The sequence below is a fragment of the Pseudopodoces humilis genome, chromosome 8 (genome assembly GCF_049639895.1).
Source record: "Pseudopodoces humilis isolate 2021_Gansu_Grassland_sample_001 chromosome 8, ASM4963989v1, whole genome shotgun sequence".
NCBI classification, from domain to species: Eukaryota; Metazoa; Chordata; class Aves; order Passeriformes; family Paridae; genus Pseudopodoces; species Pseudopodoces humilis.
In genome coordinates this window covers 32,774,475-32,795,262 of record NC_142207.1, presented here as the reverse complement: position 1 = coordinate 32,795,262, position 20,788 = coordinate 32,774,475, and the positions used below count along the sequence as shown (strand labels likewise).

Genomic DNA, 20,788 nt, shown 5'->3' with positions numbered 1-20,788 from the left:
GCAAATTCTTTAAGGATCAATACTGTACCTTACACAAATGTGCTGCACTGTAAGCCCAGTGAAGACATCAATTTGCACAGCTTCATAAACACTCCACATAATCCTTATCCCAACCCTCAGTGCAGCTCAGCCTCTGCCAGGTACCACCCAACTGCACAGGTAAGCCATGGAAGCACTGATCACAACACAACCGGGTTGAAGAGAGAGTCCTATTTAAACCAGAGCACTTCACACGCCGGCATTTGCTGCACTTGGAAATTCTTTCATTTTCCTGGAATGCTGACTTGAAGGACTTTCCTTCAATGAGTTTAAGCAAAGGATGAAGTCAAAAGCATCTCTGCTGCTTTCTGCAGTGCTGTGGCAGGTTGAGCTGTGCTGCCCAGCCAAGCTGGGCTTTGTTCCTCTCTCCAAAGCCTGGGGCTCTCCCTGACAACTGTTCCCTCCCTTGCCCCCAGAGCCTCAGGGGGATTTACCCATCATATGGGTTTTTTGTGATCCCTCATTTCTTCCAAAAAGAGCCACTTTGCCACATCTGGTACACTGGGGCCACAGCTGCTGTCATTTAGCCTCATTTTATCCTGAGTTTGGATTACACAAAAGCAATCTGAGGTTCCTCGGCCTCAGCAAAGCACCTGGGGAGGCTGCATAAAGCCAGACACTGGGCTGAGCTGTTACAGCTCTGTTTGGAAGAGATCTTTACTTGAAATATCTAAAGTATCATAAAATATATATAGTAAAATATGTCAGAAGTGCCAGGAAAATTAATCTAGACAGAGATGAAAGTGTTAGCATTTCTTAATATAATCTATAAAAATATATTCTTCATTAGTACACGTAAGAATCTGTCATGCAGTTACACTGACTCTTCCCAGGCATGGTTCTATTCCACCATGTCAGCACTAGACCTAACAGAATCCTAATGCCAAATTCACTAAATAGAACTGAGAATGGATCTGTGAGAGCATGACACTTGCTAAAGACACAGAAATGGCTCCTGGTCCCCAGTTTGCAGAGCTCAAGAGCAGAAACATTTCTAAATGAACTGACTGTACATTAAACATGGATGAACCTAACCAGCTGGATCAGCTCTGCCAGATGAAACCTTTAAGAACTGCACTGTTTGGCCATTGGTGAGCACAGTCACAATCACAGGTCCATCACCTTGACTGCAGAAATCTTGCCAGTTCCTTCAGGATAAAGTCCTAGGCATGAACATTGGCTTCTGCCTGCAGAGGTGGCTCCTGTGGAAAGCAGGCAAGTTGCCAGTCTAAAACATAAACTCACATGTCATCTGTAGAAGTATTTAAAGCATATCCCCCATGTTTCTGGGATAGGCTGTCATTGTATTTGAAAAGTTGGTGGAGGTGGAAGAGTCAATTCAGCAGACATCCTTGCTAATTCTACATCGTAAACAACCCTTTAAAAAAAGTCCCTGAAGATGAACCAAAGATCAAAATACAAATCCTTTACGATAAACTGTAGAAATTTTGGAAAAGATGGGAGAAGGTTAAGGAACAATTTCAGAAATTAAACAGTCTAAAGAAAACTGGAAGTGGTTTGGGACGTATTTTCTCCATATGCACACCTGTGAGCATCAACCTGGGACACACAGGTGTGCCACCAAAAAATTCTGCCCGTGACAGTTCAACAACCACTTTTATTTAACCCACAAGCTTTTATTACCACCTAAATCTAGGAACCAGAACAACTCCTCCAAACCTACTACTAGTACCCATTCCCAGATATGGTTACCTGGTACATGTTCTCCAGATACTACATTTGTGTAAATCAGGCAAAAGCCAAACTGATCAACAGGCAATAAAGGAAGTAGAAGAGGAAAACCATTACTTGCAATCAAAAAAAAATTTGGCTCTCCAAACTATACAGCAGCCAACACTTACAACCATGATTGAGATATGGGCTCTGGAAGGTCTGTGCCTATCACATCTGGTAGGTCAACTGATACCTTAATTTAGTTTGCATATTGAGCTAAGTGAAGTGTGAAAACATTTTGATTGGAATCTTTCATATAACAGGAATCTCTTTAAAATGGAAATGACATCTGATCACTTCATATGGTGATGCAGTTAACTAAGCCAATAGAAATTCTATTTCAAAGCCCCTATTTGAAACATCCTGAGAATATCACAATGCCTTTGTGTCGCAACTTGGCATCCACGACCTCAGGACCAGGCCAACCAGGAATTTTGTGGCAAAATTAAAATAGGGATGGGTGCGACAAGGATATCTGAAAAGTAAGAGTTTAATGGCAAACAAAAGGGAGCAAAAGCCGTACATGGCACGGGGATGATCCTCAAAGACCTGGTAGTGGGTCAAACATCACGATCTATATAACACAAGTAATCAATCATGAATGAGAACCACAAACACTACCATGTATGTCAAACATCCAATCATGAATGAGAACTCAAAACATAACCTGATATAGAACTAGCATATTAACATAACTATACTCACAATCCTGTTCTCTTTGCTATAACCTAACTAGATGTTTCCTATGGCCTTAAATCAATTGTTAACTCAAGTGGGCAAACTCCCACACCCTTGAAACAGTATTAGAAGTTTAGCATGACTTCACTGAAAATGTATGTTACTGGTAATTCTTAATTTGCAGCAGGACTTGCATCCCTTTGAGGGAATTTAAGTTATCAAAGTACAAAACCTGTGTGATGTAAAAGTGGCAGCATGGAGATATACAACTATATAAATGCAGAATTTCCTTAAACCTTTGCACATACAACAGAATCACTGAAACATCAAGTTCTAGACCCTAGGCAAATACTGACCAGCTAATTATATGTATCTTAATGATAGAAAGGGAAGGAATTTGACCAATATGTTAATAGCAAAAGATACAGTCTTCCACTCTGTTCACAATTACACAGTGGAACTATATTTTACAGTACCATTAACTGCCTATTAAATTGGGGAAGGAATTAGCAAAACCAATAATTTTAGTTTGATCAAGCCATTAGACATTTTGCAATTAGCAAAGCAATCCAAAGTAGCATTCAGATTTAGAAAATTTGAAATTAGAATAATAAAATTCTATTCTTACACATTTACATATCACCTTTTCACCTTGAGGTTTCAAAGCAGTTGCAGGACAAAGGCCCAGCTTGTATTTTAGGACTTTAAAAACCCAAGGAGGGTGAATCCTGCAGTTCAGAAAGGATACATACAACCCCTACTTGTGAGCTGCATGTGTACGTAGGGAGAAGAGAGAGCTGCTCCTTTTAAAATCTGGAAGTGCCTGGCTTAAACACTCATTTGCTTCATCTGCCAGGAGTCAGCGTTTGACAGCATGAAAGAAGGTTAAATAACTGGATCACAAAAGCAGCCTTAGCAGCAGTTTCTAGGCTCAGTTAAGCCAAATTAATGAATTGTTCTTCCACTGCTGCGGTAAATCCTTAAGCTTGGTCTACAGGGAGACAGGAAAAGCTCTAACTCTACCATTTCCGTTCTACGCTGCCGGAGCTCCCTGCAGAACACAGACGCAGACTGACAGATGCCAGCTATGGTACACCTGAGGGTGAACAACATCTATCACACCAGCTACCACTTCCAGTTCTCATTATCACAGAATGAGAATATCAAGGTTGGAAAAGACCTTCAAGATCATTGAGTCCGTGATCAAAAATGCTATTTCAAAACAATCAAAATTTCAGTGTACTACAGAAATAAAAACACTCAGAGTTTCTGTTTGTCACTTCCTAGATACATCAAGGATAAAATATCAAAGTAGAATAACTGTCTGACATGTAGTAAACAACTTTTATAATGAATGAGACCAGAAATAATTGCCTGAACCAAGTCATTCTATAGTATCCCCCAAAAATTCCATGAAAACTGCCTCCAAAGATGCAAATCTCGACACAACCAGGTACGAAGGAATCATAAAGAAAAGCCTTTCTAAAGCACAGTTTCTTTTCCTTTCACATTCTTCATGGACTTATTATATAAGGCAAAGTGATTAATTAACCCAATGAAGATACTTCAGACTATTAAACTTGTATGAAGCTTTATTTTTATGGTGTGTTTTTGGATGTCAGCAACACTGATTTTTTTTTTTTTTGTCCTCCACTAATATGCAAGAAGTTACCCCATCAGCCACAGATATTTTACAAGAAAAAGAGCATTTCATACTTACTACTTGCAAAAAGCTTGTATTTAAATTTTGGTAGCAACCACAAAGAACATAGCAAAGGTGCCATTTAGGCATGATGCACCACACTAAAGACTGAAGCGGACTGATACAAAAATCCATGACCATGGAAATATCCAACTCATTTATGAGACCATGAAAATCATTTAAAAACACACCAGCAAACTCCAAAATACTCAAACAGCATCACAACACACAAAATTCACCAAGTATCTTGAAAACGTACAATGAGAAGGTCTGTAACCTGCAGTGTTTACTCCATACACAAGTTACTTCAATTTGTAAACTATGAAACTTTTTCAATTAACTTCTAGATCTGGGTTTCAGATTTGATTAGTTTCCTGGCATGTCAATACCATGCCCTCAAATGCACTATAAAACCATGCTTTTAGGGAAAAGATTTACAGTTAATCTTGAAATAACTGGGGTGAGGGGGGTGGCTACTGGGCAAAATTTTATGGTGAATGCAGACACTTTGACTTCTTAAAATAAAACACTGGCATATTAAAAAAAAAACCAAACAACCCAAACTTCATCAGTATTCGTGTTAAAACTACATAAATAACGTAACACAATATAATTTTACTAATAAATCAGACCTCACTAATATACTGGGTGCACATAAGTCATCTGACATGATCACAAAGAATCAGATGAATGATTCAGAGATCCTGGCTGAACTACAGGATGATAAACTGAAAAAAAAAACCAAACCAAAAACAAACCAGCTGAATTATTCACAGAAGGAGGCAGCAAAGCAAGCCAGCTGGTGCACACAGACATCCTCTCATGGCAGGAAAAAAACCCCATCAATCCCTATTAGAACCAGAACAGTTAAGAGCTTGCACCCTTGAGAAGCCCCAGCATGGGTCCGTCCCTGTGCTGGCTAAACTTATTTACAATTTATTTCCAGTTGCAACACTACTTATTAAGTGTATTTTCTGATGAAATGGAGCTCTCTCTGAACAGCATGAACCAAACGTTGGCAACAAAATGATGAGCAGGGAGGTTGGACCAGATGACCCACTGTGGTCCCTTCCAACCTGCCCCATTCCTTGATTCTGTGGTTTCTGCCAACTGGACCTTTTTTATCTGTTAAAAAGAGCCAAAGGAAAGCCAGGTTTGGCTGCAGTCTCAGATGCTCAAGCCCCCAGCCAGCACCTGTTTGAGGCTGAATGTAATATGCTGATCCCAGGCTGCTGCCAAGGCAGGGGCTCAGCAGCAGTATTTTCTATGAAGTAAGGTTTGTTATAACCTTATTTGTGAAATGCAGCTGTATCACAACAAAGTATTGAACACAAGAATAATTTTTAAATCAGCTGCTTAAGAACAAATCATGTTTGGGAGAAAAGGTGAACCAATTCCAGTACATATCAAACATGTTTCCAGAATGTCCCATGCAGTGATACCCATAATCAAAGGCCTGAAAAACACTTTTTTGCAGTAACATATCCTTACCAACATTAATGATGATCTGGAAGAGACAGATTGGCAGTATCTTAAGTCACTTATTCTTCCTTACCACCTCTGCCTAATCTTTGCAACCAAAATATGCATATGGATATGGATTCTGTCCTGCATCTTTTGATCCTATATCCATGTATTTGATGTCATTGCCTCTAAATGCCCTTACCAAGCTACTTGGTTATTTACCTTTACTAATTCTACTGTAAGATAAAAAGTACTTGATTGTCAATTGCATGAGAAATATAAAGCACCTTTAACTAGACCAAACCTGAGAAATCTACTAAAAATGCTGCCATATGGGAGGTGGTCACATTTATTGAATCAGAGAATGGTTTGGAGAGAAGGGGCCTTAAAGCTCATCTGGTTTCAATATCCTTCTATGGTCACACTTTACACTAAATCAGGTTATTATTTATAATCCATAGTTATTATAGAATGAGTGTTATAATACCCACAATATTATTAAAGTACTATAATTTACTATGATAATAAAATTAATATAATTTATAATTCCCTTGTTGAGGTCATATCATTAAACTGCTTTTCAATTCATTCACAGTGACTTCTTACCTTTCCAGCTTCTTACTATCACATCACTAACTGCAATACATCTATTTTATTCCTGTATTCCCCCATGAGAGTTACTCACAATCCATGCTAAAACCTTTATTCTCAAGTCTTCCCTATTCACATAGGCTGACCTCCTCCTGTCCTAGGATATCTATTTCCTGCCAAATTACACCTCTGGTTTTCTGGTGGCAAATTTCTTATTCTTTTGAGTCTGGGAAACAGAGAGAAGACAGAAAAATACCAATTATTCAGAAAATCTGTACTAGAACAACCATGAATGACAGACAGGCAACTCAGTTTAGGTTTTCCTTTTCCTCCTCTCATATGTGATCTCTCTATGTCCACACCATGGATATTCACTGAGGGTTTATGTCAAATCTGGTGTGCAGCTTTGGTGCTGTCATGCACTGTTGAATGGTCACCTAAATGTGCTGAAAACTCTGTCCATCATGAGGGTGGCTGAGCAGGAATGCAGCAGCAGAACTGTGAGAAACAGAAGCAGGTAGGCAAAGGGTGTGGATGCAATGGGAAGAGAGGGACCTGCTCCCTGTTGGATACCCCAAAAACAACTGCCGACGATACATTCTTCACCAGGCCCCTCAAAAACCCACAGCATAACAAAGCTTCAATTAAACAAAAAGTTTCAACAAAACCTAGTTTCAAGGAAGCAACAAAACACCAAAGTTCTTCCACTTGACACTACAGTTCTGCTTTCCTCAAGCTCTTCCATTACAAGCAGCTTTTACCACCACAGCTCCTTAACACTGACCACTATTAAGTAACTACAAATCATTTAATCACTTGGAATCTCTTTATTGAGATAAAAAGATTGCAAGCAATTCCCTTAAAACAATATTCATCTATGAACTTTGGAAAGTTCATGTATTTGATGCCTCAACAGTGAAGGCCAGTACAAAAAACCCACCAATGCAGTGCTACCCAGTACTAATACACCACACTGAGTGTCCAGAATGCAAGCTCAAATTATTACACTTACAAATACTGGAGTACAAAAATATCAGATTTAAGCTTATCCATTGAGTCAAACAAAGACCCTTGCGTGCAAGTAGTGGGAAAATCTACATGACTACACTTATTTTTCAGCAAGACCCATGACTCATTCAGGGCACTGAGGAGACATTGTTCAATAAACAGAACATTGAATAGGTATCTGTTTTGTTTAATTCTTTCGCCAAGAGAGAAAAGGCTTCAGAATGTAGGAGCTCATGAACAGGAAGGTCATGGATAAAGGCAGAGATTGGTGGTACTTGTGAAGGAGAAGTTACCACCTGTTTCAACTTTCTCATCCTAAACCAGAAAATCCCCAATTGTTTATACTCATAACAGTCTTATTCAGACATGTCACAGTACGAAAAGTCACCTAATCCTGAATTCAGATCTAGTCTGAGTGTGGATTTATTTCCAATCTCCTCCAAGATCATCAGCAGAACCTCTTGCTGGTGTTGAAACCTGGTAAAGCAGCAACAACCTGCTGGATGCTTGGGACTGGATGCAGGACAGAAAGCAGGACCACCCAAGCTCTTCAAAACCAAACCAAGCCACAAAAACCTCAAAAAACCCCAAATCCAAGAAGAGACGCTACTGTTCACATGGAAGTCAGCACCTTCAAATATCTGCTTTCACCTTGCATAAATCTGCATTAAAATAGTTTCAAGACACATGCAGAATCAAGCTATCTACTGTTGTTTTTTACACAATCTCCTGCATTTAAACTGAGGCAATTGGAATATATATATATACACATCAGTAAACAACTGTTACTCCTTTTCCCACATCTTTGCCTGAAAGACCCTTCACTTCAAAGTTATAATAATTTGGAGGGAGAGGATCATATTTTCCATTCCAAGGGAGGCTCCTGCTTTCCTTAGCAGACCCCTGTCTTTCAAACCAAGACACCTCCACAAGAATAAGACTGAAACCAAGAAATTGTCAAGAAATCTCAAGAAATTCTATTAATGTCAGGCTAATACAACATCCCTAAAAAAATTCTCCAAGTCACTGCAGGTGGGAAAGAAAAAAGAAAAAGTCATTTCAAAGTCAGTAACTCTGCACGCAGATTTTCCTTAGGATCCTGTTGTTACCTTCTCTGTTGTGAGCAAAAAAAAAGTTCACTACAAAAGCCACCAGTAAAGGCCCTTCCTGCAGAAGCTGGAAATCAGCAATGATATTAGCATGGTGTCAAGATCCAATAAGATCTACAGAAAGATCAAAAGAAGGTTAAAGGCATCAACACAACATTCTTCTGTCAAATCACATATTCTATGCTTAATTCTGTGTGTATGCCTCACTTTCAATAGCCCTCAAAGACCTGCTGCTCAGAATCTCTTTATAAACTCATGCATTCAAGATTCTCCAGAAGTGTCATGTGAAAGCCTAGACAAAGGAAACTTTATTGAAAAAAAACCAACTTTATTGAAACCTAAAAAAACCTCAAGATGAGTCTCAAAGGTGTAACACCAATTCCTATGAAGATAGTAACTGGATTTCCTTTAAACCTAAGTTTTCCTCAGTCTCAAAATGCAACCCACTTGCATTTACCATAAAACACCAATTGCTAATTCCAATAAATACATATTACTTCACTGTTACTAAAAATGTCTACAAACTGACAAATCTGCAGAAGTTACTACACTATCACTAGGTTTATCATCTGAAGGTAGTATGTAACCATGATTTTTTGGGGGTTTGGCAGGTTACCCTCCTCTGGTCACAACGCAAATGCATTGTGATTACAGAAATATCTCTATTTAAATCACTCTGAACTATGTTTTGCTGAAGATATTTTTACTAATTACAAAACAGCAACATTAACTTCAAGTGAACTGTCATACCATCCTTCTAGCCCAAAATTTGGCAATGGTCTTTACACAGCATCAGGTAACAATTTCACTGCAATCGTTCTCCCAAATATGACACCCACTGATGAGGGCCACAAAGTAAGTTCTCAAGTTTTGCAGCTCACAGCTTCCCTTATGAAAGGGCATTGAGAACTTATTTCATGTGATGAACACAATTTTGATAGCATCAGTACTGCATGAGTCATCAATCGATCTCACAGTCCCCTTCCATCACCCCCGGGAATTATCTCATACCGATTCAGAACCTCTCTTTATTTTGCAGTGTCAAAACATTGCTTGTTTGAACACAGCAAGGCTATCTCTTGTAATGAGTCAGTTTATTGGGCTTCCCAAAATGCACCAGCTGCACCAACATGTGACTGCAGCGCTGCAGAGTACAGCTCCAAGTTAAGCATAAAGTGTCTATCAGTTCACTACTAACAAATAGTCACTAAAGAAAGGAAAACCCTCCAAAAAACCTAGTGGGTTATTATTATTAGTGCTGAATATTTTGGACAGAAGTGCATAAAACCAAGAAAAGGCTGTTTCCACAGAGGAAAAATCTACCTGTTTGTAGCACAATAGTGGCTAAAATGCCCTAACCCAAATAAATGGTACAAGTTGCCCTGATGTAAGAGCTTGCACATGGAAGATACATGGAAGATGCTGTAGGGCACAGAAAACATGTAATGATCACATGAACAAGTTGTCAGTTATTAGCCATTCACAAGTTTTGTACATTTAAAATGATTTTTAATTTTTTTCCCTCTGGATGCAGTCCAGGGAACACTGGTCCTGCCAGGAAAAAGGAGCAGCAATATAGCAGCTGCCTAAGTACATACTCAGCCACCGAGTTTGTCAAATCTAAGTTATATGGCTTCCATTTTAAATAAAAATACAAGATTATTTATTTCTTACTACTAGCTACCATTTTCTGGTTTCACTAAGGATTCTGCTACTCCTCCTCTGTCTCAAACCAGCCTGTAATCACCTCATCCCAACTACCCTGCTACAACTCTGCAACACAGACTTCCCATGGTTTAAGAGCCATATAACTTTGCAAGGATAAAAGTAACATACAAGGATTTATACACAGACATTTTATAATTTAAATTATTCTTTATAATCTTAACAGTAATTTAAGATTAGAATATTGAGCCACAGCTACAAGCAAATACAGAATATGTCTCCCAAGGAAGGGATTTGTAGTTTTGCTGGGGTCGTGCCACAAGTTACTTACATTGTAATTAATAATGAGGTAAAAAACAAATAAAAATCAATTCCACTGGAAAAGGGCAACATCCATAGTGATACCTTTTCCAGATCTTTGTCCCAGCCCCTGCCTCCTGTAAACACCTTAGGTATACTTAAGGTATTCCCAGCACCTTAAGTTCTTCTTTCAATTAGCAGAATCTAAACATTCTGAAGGGCAAGTGAAAACATCTTCTGATACTAAGGGAAGAGTCTCATTTGCTAGTGGTCAGTCTCAGGCACTGATAAATTGATGTCCTGTGGAAATCAAATCAGAGCCCTGTCAATACCTGCTAAAGCCCAAATCTGAAGAAAACTATGACTTTGCATTTATTTAGGCAATAGCTGCTGATACATCTAATCCTGGCTTCACAACTGTGAGAAGTCTAGAATCACAAATACAATTTGTTCTCACCACTAAGTTCATCAGAAGAGTCTCTTGTTTAAAAACACCCATTTCCTTAACACATTCCTTCATCTCTTGCACGATCACACTGGTTGATTACTATAAGTAATGCTTTTAAACAGACCAGTTTATTAAATTATTCATCAAAAGTAAACCAAACCCTCTCTAACAAGGAGGCTGAAGATGGAAAGTGAGCACAGGGACAACAGCACCATGGCCTTAATTCCTGTGCTATTGCTCAAACCGGTATGTCCAGCCACAGATCTGGATCTGACCACCACAGAATATATTATTTCTCAGTTTACCAAACTGCTCAAGGCAGACAAACACACGGCAAAAATACAATACACAAACCCACAGCAGACAAACTAATCTTGACCTCACTGGTGTTTCTGTGTACACAGTCAGCTGAGACTATGTAGAGTCAAACTGGGAGGACCTCCAGAGTGAAGCTCTTAACATGCTTGCACTAGACCAAGGCTGGGGAGGGGAGACAGGGAAAAAAACCCCAAGCTCCTGCCAGGAGTGATTTTGGGGTCATCTGCTTGACTCTTAAGAAGTTTCAAGGTCATGCATTTTACTACACAGACATCTAACCAAGAGGCAGTAGAAAAAAGGCAAAGAGCAAGAATAAGCATCCCCAAGCACAACCATTTTAATTCAACCTCAACTAGCTGTTTATAAAGTTTAAGCTTCTTCATGATTTTTACTTAGCAAATTAGAGCTTAGGTAAAAAAAATTAGAAAATATGCTCACACCTAAATTTGCTTTTTTCAAATACTGTTTCTGAAGGAAAAATGAAGAAAAAAATCTTTAGTGAGCTGCCATCTCTGAAAACAGTGAATAATCTTTACAAGGTGAAGTAACTCCCACGAAATACAAATCATACACAAACATCTGAAATGAGAAACTTCAGTAATTTTGTTAGATAAACACTTAATTGCCAACAAATGTTTTGTGGTCACAACACCTTTTCTTAACCCTACCAAACTGTGTGCTTCCACAACATGGACTGTCTGACGTGCTTCCTTTGCAACCACACATTCTGGTGCTTTCTAAGCATTTCTTACTCTTTATAATGTCAGGCAGAAATCTCATCATGTGGGACTTTGACAGAACTCCACCATAATACAAAGGCAGCTGGTAGATATAGAGCTGAAGCCCCTCCAGTTATATTCAACCCACCTCCCAACACAGGTTTTCATTTCTCCATAAGCAAGTAACTTCTCAAACATGATTTGATACAATGATGAACTGGCTGGTATTTTCCCTGGATCTGATGAATCCTAGATCTGTGGGACACAAACATACTGATTATGATTTATGGGAGCTTTCATATTTCAAGTTCTAGGACAAAATGCTGCTACAATCAGCAAGTCCTACGTTTCATTTGAGGCTGGATCCACAACAGATTGAAGGAACAGCCGTACAGATACAGGCAGACGCCGAAAACATTTATTTCGGGTATGGATTCATGTTGCAGCTAAGCTGAAGTATTGGCACCCTCTTTCACTCTTCTGCCCTCAACCCAATCCAGCTCTGAGGCCATATGGCTGTAAGTAGGAAAAAGGAAAAAATAAAAAAATATTAAAAATTTGAGCCACAGTGAATTATAACAAAAAGTAAGAAAAAAATGATTATTTGCATCTGTCTTCATAATAATAATAACAATAATAACTATTAGTATCTTTTTAGTGTCCATAAACAGCAAATCCTACAAGAGGCAGATCTTTGTCAGACATCACTGGCATCCAGCAGAACATTGAACAAAAACTCCCTGCTAGATGAGGCCAAACTGGATTCACCTGGTGTTGGAATTCTCTTCAAGTTCTTAAAGGGATGTACACAGAGATTATCAAACAGAAATGTCTTGACCTTTAGAAGGTAACAACAGACACAGAAGATTAAGAGCTGCTTCTTTCTTCACTAAATTGTAAATCACAGATACAAGGCACAAGCTTCCACACGGGAAAACAACAACAACAAAAAAAAAACCCACAGAAGCTTAAAATCTTTGTGTTCTGTGGAGCACTGCTGAGGAAACAACATTTTGAGAAAGAAGAAAGGTCATAATGAAGCAGTGAGCAAGTGATAGAAGGATATGATGATGATTTGGAGGCTTTAATTATTCAGTCACACGTTTCAACTTGGTCCCCTGAATTCTGCATTGCAGAACTGCTTTGTTAGATGTCTGCACAGAATTACATACTGTATTTCACTGCACACCATGGTGGGATAACAGTTGGACTCTATGAACTCTGAGGTCTTTTCTAGCCTAAACAATTCTATGATCGTTGCATTTGGATCTGCAATCATCATGCCAAGAAAACTCAGGTGAATGCACCAAATTTATGTTTCCTCGAGAGCTACAAACCTTGTGCCAAGAAACTGTCAAATACTTTGATACTTATTCCAAGGTAAATACAAGGGTTCTTAATAACCAAATGATTGTCATGTAATCAAGAGAGACTGATATGTTTTCCCTCTCATTTGCATACAGGTATATTAAAGTCTCTCAGTAACAGAACTGAGTGATACACCTGTAACTCAGCTGTATTTAATGTCATCAAGCAGACACCTTCTTTAGTCCAAGAGATGCCACAGCCCATCCTCAATGAAATCACATTTAAGAATAGTCAATTCCTTTAAAAACCAAACTAACCCAAAGATAAAAAATATCCCCCAACAGCATTTTAACTAGCAAATGGAAAAGACAGTCACTTCATGATCTCAGGATTGGCAGAGCTTAATTTAGGTCTAGGGGAAGGATAGGGAGGTAGAACATAGGATAATGTTCAATGCTAATTTTATAAAGGTCTATTTACTTCATAAATGTGTGTTTATAATTTTAAGGGAAGCTTATCTTTGCACAAGAACACATGGAAGAAAATGTATTTCCTTTAATTTTCTTAATGTACAGGTTGCCATCATACTTTTGTTCCTCACCAGGTTTTAACCTTCCTTGCCAAAGCAAGATATAAAAGAATAACAAGACTTCTACTCTAACACAAGGATGAGATTAATTTAAACACTGGTTAACTACAGCAGAAATCCAGAAGACAACCAATAAAAGCCCCAACCACCTAACTGCCTGAATTTGAAATTCTGCTTTGATGGGAAATGAAATTAATGACCTAGCAATCCCAGTTTTCCTGGTTCAGAATCTTCTATTTCCTCACAGTGATAAAGGTAACAGAATAGTACATGTAGTCCTTTTTTCTGCAAGCCTTTAAGTGCCTCATGCCACTGCCCAAACACCATCCTGGGACTTGAAAAGCAACTCCTTTGGAGGCATGGCACCCCTGAGAGGATTGAGTTGGACAACAGGACTCATTTCAAGAACAGCCTTATAAACAGCTGGGCTAGGGAACATGGCATTGAGTGGGTGTACCATATCCCTTATCATGCACCAGCATGCACCAACTGAGAAAGCTGAACAGTGCAATGGACTGCTCAAAACCAGCTTGAAGGCACTGGGCAGAGAGACTTCCAAAAATTGGGAGCTGCATTTACTAAAGACCACCTGATTAGTTAATGCCAGAGGCTCCACTAACCGAGCTGGACCTGCCCAATCTGAACCCTTGTGAAGAACAGAGATAAGGCTCCAGTGGTACATGACAGGTATCCTGGGAAAAACTGTTTGGGTTAATTCTGCCTCAGGCAAAGACAAACCCATCTGTGGGGTTGTCTTTGCTCAGGGACCAGGTTGCACCAGGTGGTGCAAAAGGTTGGAGAGACACCATGCATCCCTCAAGGAGACCTTGTTTTAGGGTGAACCACCTGTCACACTGTGCCTGTAGCTAAATCTAGGTATATGTATAAAACTGGGGCAATGCATGTATGTATTTAGTTTAAAAGTTTAAGTTTGATGTAACATGTTGGTATGGGAAAAAATTCAGGGTGGACAATGCTAGAGGTTAGAATCTTTTTTTTTTCCCCCTCTCAGGGAATTTTCTCCCACCTACTGCCTAAAAGATCTACCACCAGTACTTAGGAGAGACAAAAGATGTAGCCAAGGAAGAGGGGGAGGGCTGCAGCTGGCTGCACTCTTGTAGCTGAGGGGCTTTCCCTTGGGAAAGGTGTGAGATTTTGGCTGGGGAGTGAGGGGCTGGGCTCAACTCCTCACTAGCTCTCAGGATCAGAGGGGACAGCCTGAAGGACATCAGCCAGGTGCCCAGACCTGCGGGTGTTAACGTGTGAGAACAAGATTTACTCAGTTCCCATGGGCATTTGGCAAGCCCCAGGTACAATCACACAATTAACAGTTTCTGTTGGAGAGCCCAGAAATTAAGTAAGAAAGATGCTGCAGGTCAAGCTTCACAGACTGCCATCTGTCTCCCCAGTCACAACAGTTCTTCCTACCGACAGCCTCAGATCATATTTATTTCCAAGTATTTCCAAGACTTCCATAGCGGAAAACTACCATTTTAAGACCAAAAAACCTTAACACCTGAATACCGTGATATATCTCAAGAAAAACAGGTGCAAGTGTGTGTGGGTGTCTCTTCCTCGTCTGATTTCACACAAAGAAATTTAACACCACATCAATACTGTTGGTGTAACAAAAGGACCTAAACTTTTCAGCTCTGACCACCACCCTGAGGTTTTATAAGGCATTCTGACCAAAAAAAAAAAAGTATTCTTTTATCAGTTTATTTTTTTAAAAGCCAAATCAAACTAATTACCAAAAGTACTTGCTGAAAGTATTGCTGGGATATTTGCAGCAGCCAAAGATATCAGACATTAAATACCATTACTTTTTTCAGGAAATATTTCGTAGCTGGTATCTTCTTCCACTCAGGAATTACCTGCAGTACCTCAAAATGTGCCAAAAAACCCCAATCCTTGCAAAAAGAAAAAAATCCCCAAAACAATAAAACCCCAGAGAAAGCCTCCTTGTCATGCACACAATTTCTTCCTTTCCTATAAAGGGAAATAAAAAGTTGGGATAAAAATCACATGAGAGTCAGCTTTCAGTCCAGGCAGAGTAAACCTCTGAAGGGGAAGCAGAGCAACCAGTCCACTGACCACTCCACATAAACTGCATCTTTTACCACTAAAACTCAGCCAGGCTCAGAAGAAACCTATGAGCAGCGTGGCAGGAAGTGAAAAATGCTCCTCCCCAAATCAACTAAGAAATAACTGAGGTTATAATTAAGATGGTAAGCTACATGAAATACTTTTCTATCTCTGAACTAATCCTACAGCCTGTTTGATAGAAGCCATTGAGAACAGTGTTCCCCATCTGTCAGTAGGTGAAGTAATAGAATAAATTTGAACTAGCAAAAAAAAATCTCTTAAGCCTGTTTACTTAGGTAATCTCTGACTGGAGTTTCAGCTTAGTTCATAGAATCATTGAGGTTGAAAAAGACTTCCAAGATCACCCAGTTCAAAGTAAGACCAACCTACAAATTCCTAGCAAGCAGAAGAAAATCCAAATCCATATACTTAATGTTTCAAGCTGCAGAAATTCAGACCAAGAAAATGTTATACCACTGACAAGCCAGTCAAACACCACCTCAAAGTTGGTACAACTATATTGTTCTTCCTGCAGTTTTAATCCAATTTTTACTGAACGAAAATCTGCTGTTGTGCATCCAAATGCCCCGGACTAACTGGATCAAGATTTCCCAAGAAACTGGATCAAAAATTCCCAAGAAAAAAAAGTCATATGTTATATGTCATATACATAGTCATATGTTTTTGTAAGTCCCTGAACTGCTGGCTGTTATAGATGGGTAATGTGATAGCTGGCTCTCACAATTAAGGGATGAATATTGTGTATGTTAAGAGAAGTTCTATTGATGCAGAGTTATGTTATTGTGATTTGCTCTCCCCATGGTCCTCTTTCCCCTCCCCCTTATGTTGTGGCCACTGGAGTTGGGGCATTTTGGGGGAAAGCAGGCTTGTTACTAGGGGGTGCAGCACTGCAACACCTGACCTCCAGTCAAGTTGTAAGAAAGTGATCTCACTGATGGGTGGCAGAGAAGGAGCTGACTGACAAGACTTTGGGAGAGGCCAAGGGTATAAAAAGCAGAGCATCCATTTTGTAAATGAGCACATGGCGGTTTAGTTCCATGCTCGCAGCACTGTAATTTTTCTTATACAGTCATTTGTTGTATTTTGTTAAGGTTTAATAAACCTTTGAAATTTTAAAAGTGAGCATCGTTTCTCACATGGCTGAGGGCACTGCTACCACCACCAGCCCTAGAAGATGAAGACAATATAAGCTGACACCAGGTCCTCACTGCTACATGAACACATCACACAATTTTATCTTTGACTACTTCTATGTATCTTGTCCTTAGATGATCAAGGAACAAGTGATGCATTCTCCTGCACAGACAACCCAGAAGAAGCAAAAAACGACCCAATTCCAAAGTGGTGTACAAGTACATTTAGATATATAATATATATACATACATACACATGATGCAGTATCACAGAGCAAGTACAAGCTTTAAAATGCACATTGATGCCTTTCCTACAGAATCTCCACTGCAGATAAGAATTTTTTAAAGAATTGTTTATAACCTTAGTTCTTTTTCAGAGCAAGGAAGAAAAAACCATACCAAACCTCCAAAACAAACAAACAAATAAGCAAACAACCCCCAAAGCACCAATGTTTTATAGTTACTAATAAACAACCTGAAGTACTGGAGCTTCACAGCATCCCCATCATACTTTGACACAGATCCTGCCAGTCTGATTAGGGAACTCTGTATCCTTCCATTACATCAGCATCTTAGAGCCTTAAGATAAGCAAGTGTAGTCCACAGATCCATCAGCTGAAACTCAGCTTAGGTGCCAGGCATGGTCTCAAAACTGTCCTTATCTCCCCAAAAGGTTGTGGCAGATCTCTTAGTTTTCTTTAAAAGATTCGCAATTTTTTTTCAACAAGAAAGAAACTGGTCTTGATAAAACAAAGCAGCACAGTAGCATCATAGTAGGAACACTTTTTATCCTGAACTATTATTTTTCTAGTACATAAAGAATACAAACAATGTCAAGCAAGAGATTAGGATCTTGTAAAGCTGAAGGATTCCTAACCATGCACATGACTGGAATCGTAGCATGAACTAGCATTCCATCCCCATCCAAAATTCTTCTCAGCTGAATGCTCTACTTAGGATTTTGAGTTGTCTTTAGAAAGCACCAATGTACTCATGTCCCCATGCTTCTCTATAGCTCAACACACTTTTCCCAACATTTGCTATGATTATCTGAAGCAAAACCAAAGGAGGAGATTAATCATCTTCCTGACTTATTTTTTACAGGTGAAAATAATGTAATCAAAGAGAACAGACATTATTCCTGCCTCATCACAACACACAATATTTCAATTAACAAAGTACACAAAGTAGAAAGGAACTTGCTCTCACGTTTCTCCTTTTCTCTTTCTCCCTTCACACTTCCTCTCAGATGATGGGAACATCCGCCCAAGTACTGACCTTCTCTAAATTGAGGCATATTTAGCATAAGAAATCTTAGATTGCTATTCCTTCCTCTCCAAGTAAGCAAGTTTTGAGCATTAATGATGGAGGGCTCCATTAAAAGCTGCCCATACAAACGTCAAGCAATGGCAGGATACGAGCATGTAACATATTACCAGATGTTGAAGAACTACTTGCAAATGTCTTCCAGTTTAGGAAAGACAGAAAAGGAGTCACATCTAAACTCATATAAACTAAGTCTTCAGAGTGATCAAGAAATTCAAGCTCACATTACCACTTTACCCAATCTCTCCATTAATCCAGCAGCTACACAGCAATACATATTCCACATCAGACCCACAGCACTGGGACAATGTGCAATCACTTCAGGTATCTCACAGGTTTAACATATGCAGATCCAGCTATAAAAAAGTATTTTATCAGTTAAACAAACACACAGTCAGGAACTACACAGCAGAGGAGCCAGCCTCAGGATATCCCTGCACATGTCAGCAGGCACACAGGAAGAACCACTGTACCCAGCATGGCCATGGAGCACACGGTCCCAGCTCACACGCAGGAACTCATCTAGCACATGCAACAGGGCATGCCAGGTACTGCTTCTGACTGTGCCAGCAGACATGCAGCAACAGGTTACACTTGGACAACAGTCACCCGTCCTACACTTTTCCCCTACCTCTGCACCAAAGCTTCCACACTGGAGATGACGACAGCAGACCTGTGAATAACTTCCGAAACTCTGACCTGAATCAGGCAGCACATTTAGGTGAAATAGGCCCAGTTTTGCCCAGCTGAAATCTGAAAACTGCAAGGAGCACACTGAATGCTCCTAATCCCAAAACCACAGATGGTATTAACAGGCTTTTAGCTCCTCTATTCAAGGGTGCAGCTTGACAGTTAACTGGGGAAAATGCAATGAGCAACAGCTCACAGAACATGCTGCCTCGGTCACCACCCCAGCATGCCCTCCTGTACCAAGTGCTTATACCTGCCTGTCTGCAGGATGGGCCACGGCAGAGAATCAGCATACAAAAATCCTTCCCCAGCTCTTTAACACAGATACCTCTACTAACACCCACAGGGATCACAAAAGGGCTGTTATCACTGACCTGGAGGTGGAAGGGATGTCTCCTTTAGGGGGCTGAAAATCCATCAAATGGTCACAGTGACCCTTTGCCTGGTACTGCAGAGTGTCACCTCTGAGCCCACGAATGCACACGGTGAAGCCCCTCTGCTCTGGAGACAGCCAAGGAGAGCTGGGGGTTTTCAGCCTGGAGAAGAGTCTAAGGACACCTTAGGGTCCCTTCCAGTGCTTGAAAGGGCTCCAAGAAAGCTGGAGGGACTTTGGACAAGGGCCTGGAGTGACAAGAGAAGGGAGAATGGCTTCCTGCTGACAAGAGGGCAGGGCCAGATGGCTCAATGGGAAGAAATTCTTCTCTGGGAAGGTGCTGAGGCCCAGGCAGAGGTTGGCCAGAGAAGCTGCAGCTGTCCCATCACTGGAAGTGTTCCAAGGACAAGCTGGATGAGGCTTGGAACAACCTGGTCTAGTGAAGGTGTCCCTGCCCGTGGCAGGAGAACGGAACTGAACAAGCTTTAAGATTCCAACCCAAACCATTCTACGACTATGAGGTTTATAAAAACAGATAGAGCATGATCATATTCCTGGCTGTATATACAGTGAAGCACAAAAAAAAGTTAGAAATTAATGACAGCTACAAAGGGAAAGATTTAAGGTTTTAACTACAGTTAGGAAAAGATACTAAACAGATATGTCTTTCCAGAGTATCCAGCTGCAAGTTAACTGCCCATTTGGAAGAGCTCCTGAGGGGCCTCCGGCCGGCGCCGGCTCCAGGGGCCGCGAGCGCTCGGTGCAGCCGAGAGGATGGCGGGGCCCGGCGCAGGCCCGCCCGAGCCCGGCGCCACCGCCCGCTCCCAGCTCCCGGCCGAGGGCTCCGGCAGGAGCGCAGCCCGGGCCCGCCGAGAGCCGCGCCGGGGAGCGAAGACGCCGCCGCCCCGGAGCCCTCGGCGGCACCGCAGCCACCCGCGGCCTGCCGGCCGTGACCGGCCCCACAGCCCGCCCGCGCCCCGCGCCCGGCCCCACTCACCCTCCGACAGCTCCAGCTCCAGCTCGGCCAGGCTCTCGCGCACCTCGGGCGGCAGCGGCACGGCCTCCAGCGCGCAGCCCCCACGCTCCGCCGCCATGGCGCGGGTGGGCGAGCAGCGAGAGGGCCCGGCGGAGCCACCGCCCAGCGCTGCCGCAGGTGGGGCCGGGGGCGGGCCGGAGGCGGGCAGCGGCGGGCCCGGGCCGGGAGGCAGGGAAGGAGGCTGGAGCTGGCCCCGCCGCCCCGCGCAGCCCCTAGCGCAGCCCGGGCCCCGCGGCCGGCGCCGGGGGCGGGCCGGGGCCGTGCCGCTGGGGAGGGGCCGCAGCACGGCCCGCCCGCTCCCGAACCGGCCGCTGCCCTTGGTGTGCCCCCTTCCCTTTTCCCACCCTTCTCGCTGCCTCGGCACCTGCAGTGCCGAGGCCCCTTTCCTGCATACACCGAAACTGCCCTTTCCCTCCCCACTTCTTGCTCCCAAAGGAAAGTAGGAACTGTGA

At 41.4% G+C, this 20,788-nt stretch overlaps 1 protein-coding gene across 2 annotated transcripts in view; it reads right to left on the bottom strand.

The window, feature by feature from the left end:
* DIP2A (DIP2 acetate--CoA ligase A) overlaps positions 1–20,442 on the bottom strand; it is a 73,620-nt gene extending 53,178 nt beyond the window's left edge. For both annotated transcript variants that reach the window (XM_005528922.3, XM_088058707.1), the window contains exon 1: positions 20,298–20,442. In XM_005528922.3, coding sequence (XP_005528979.2) covers positions 20,298–20,394 — 97 coding nt within the window. In that variant the 5' untranslated portion in view covers positions 20,395–20,442. The remainder of the gene's footprint in view (positions 1–20,297) is intronic.
* Between the last annotated feature and the right edge of the window lie 346 nt (positions 20,443–20,788).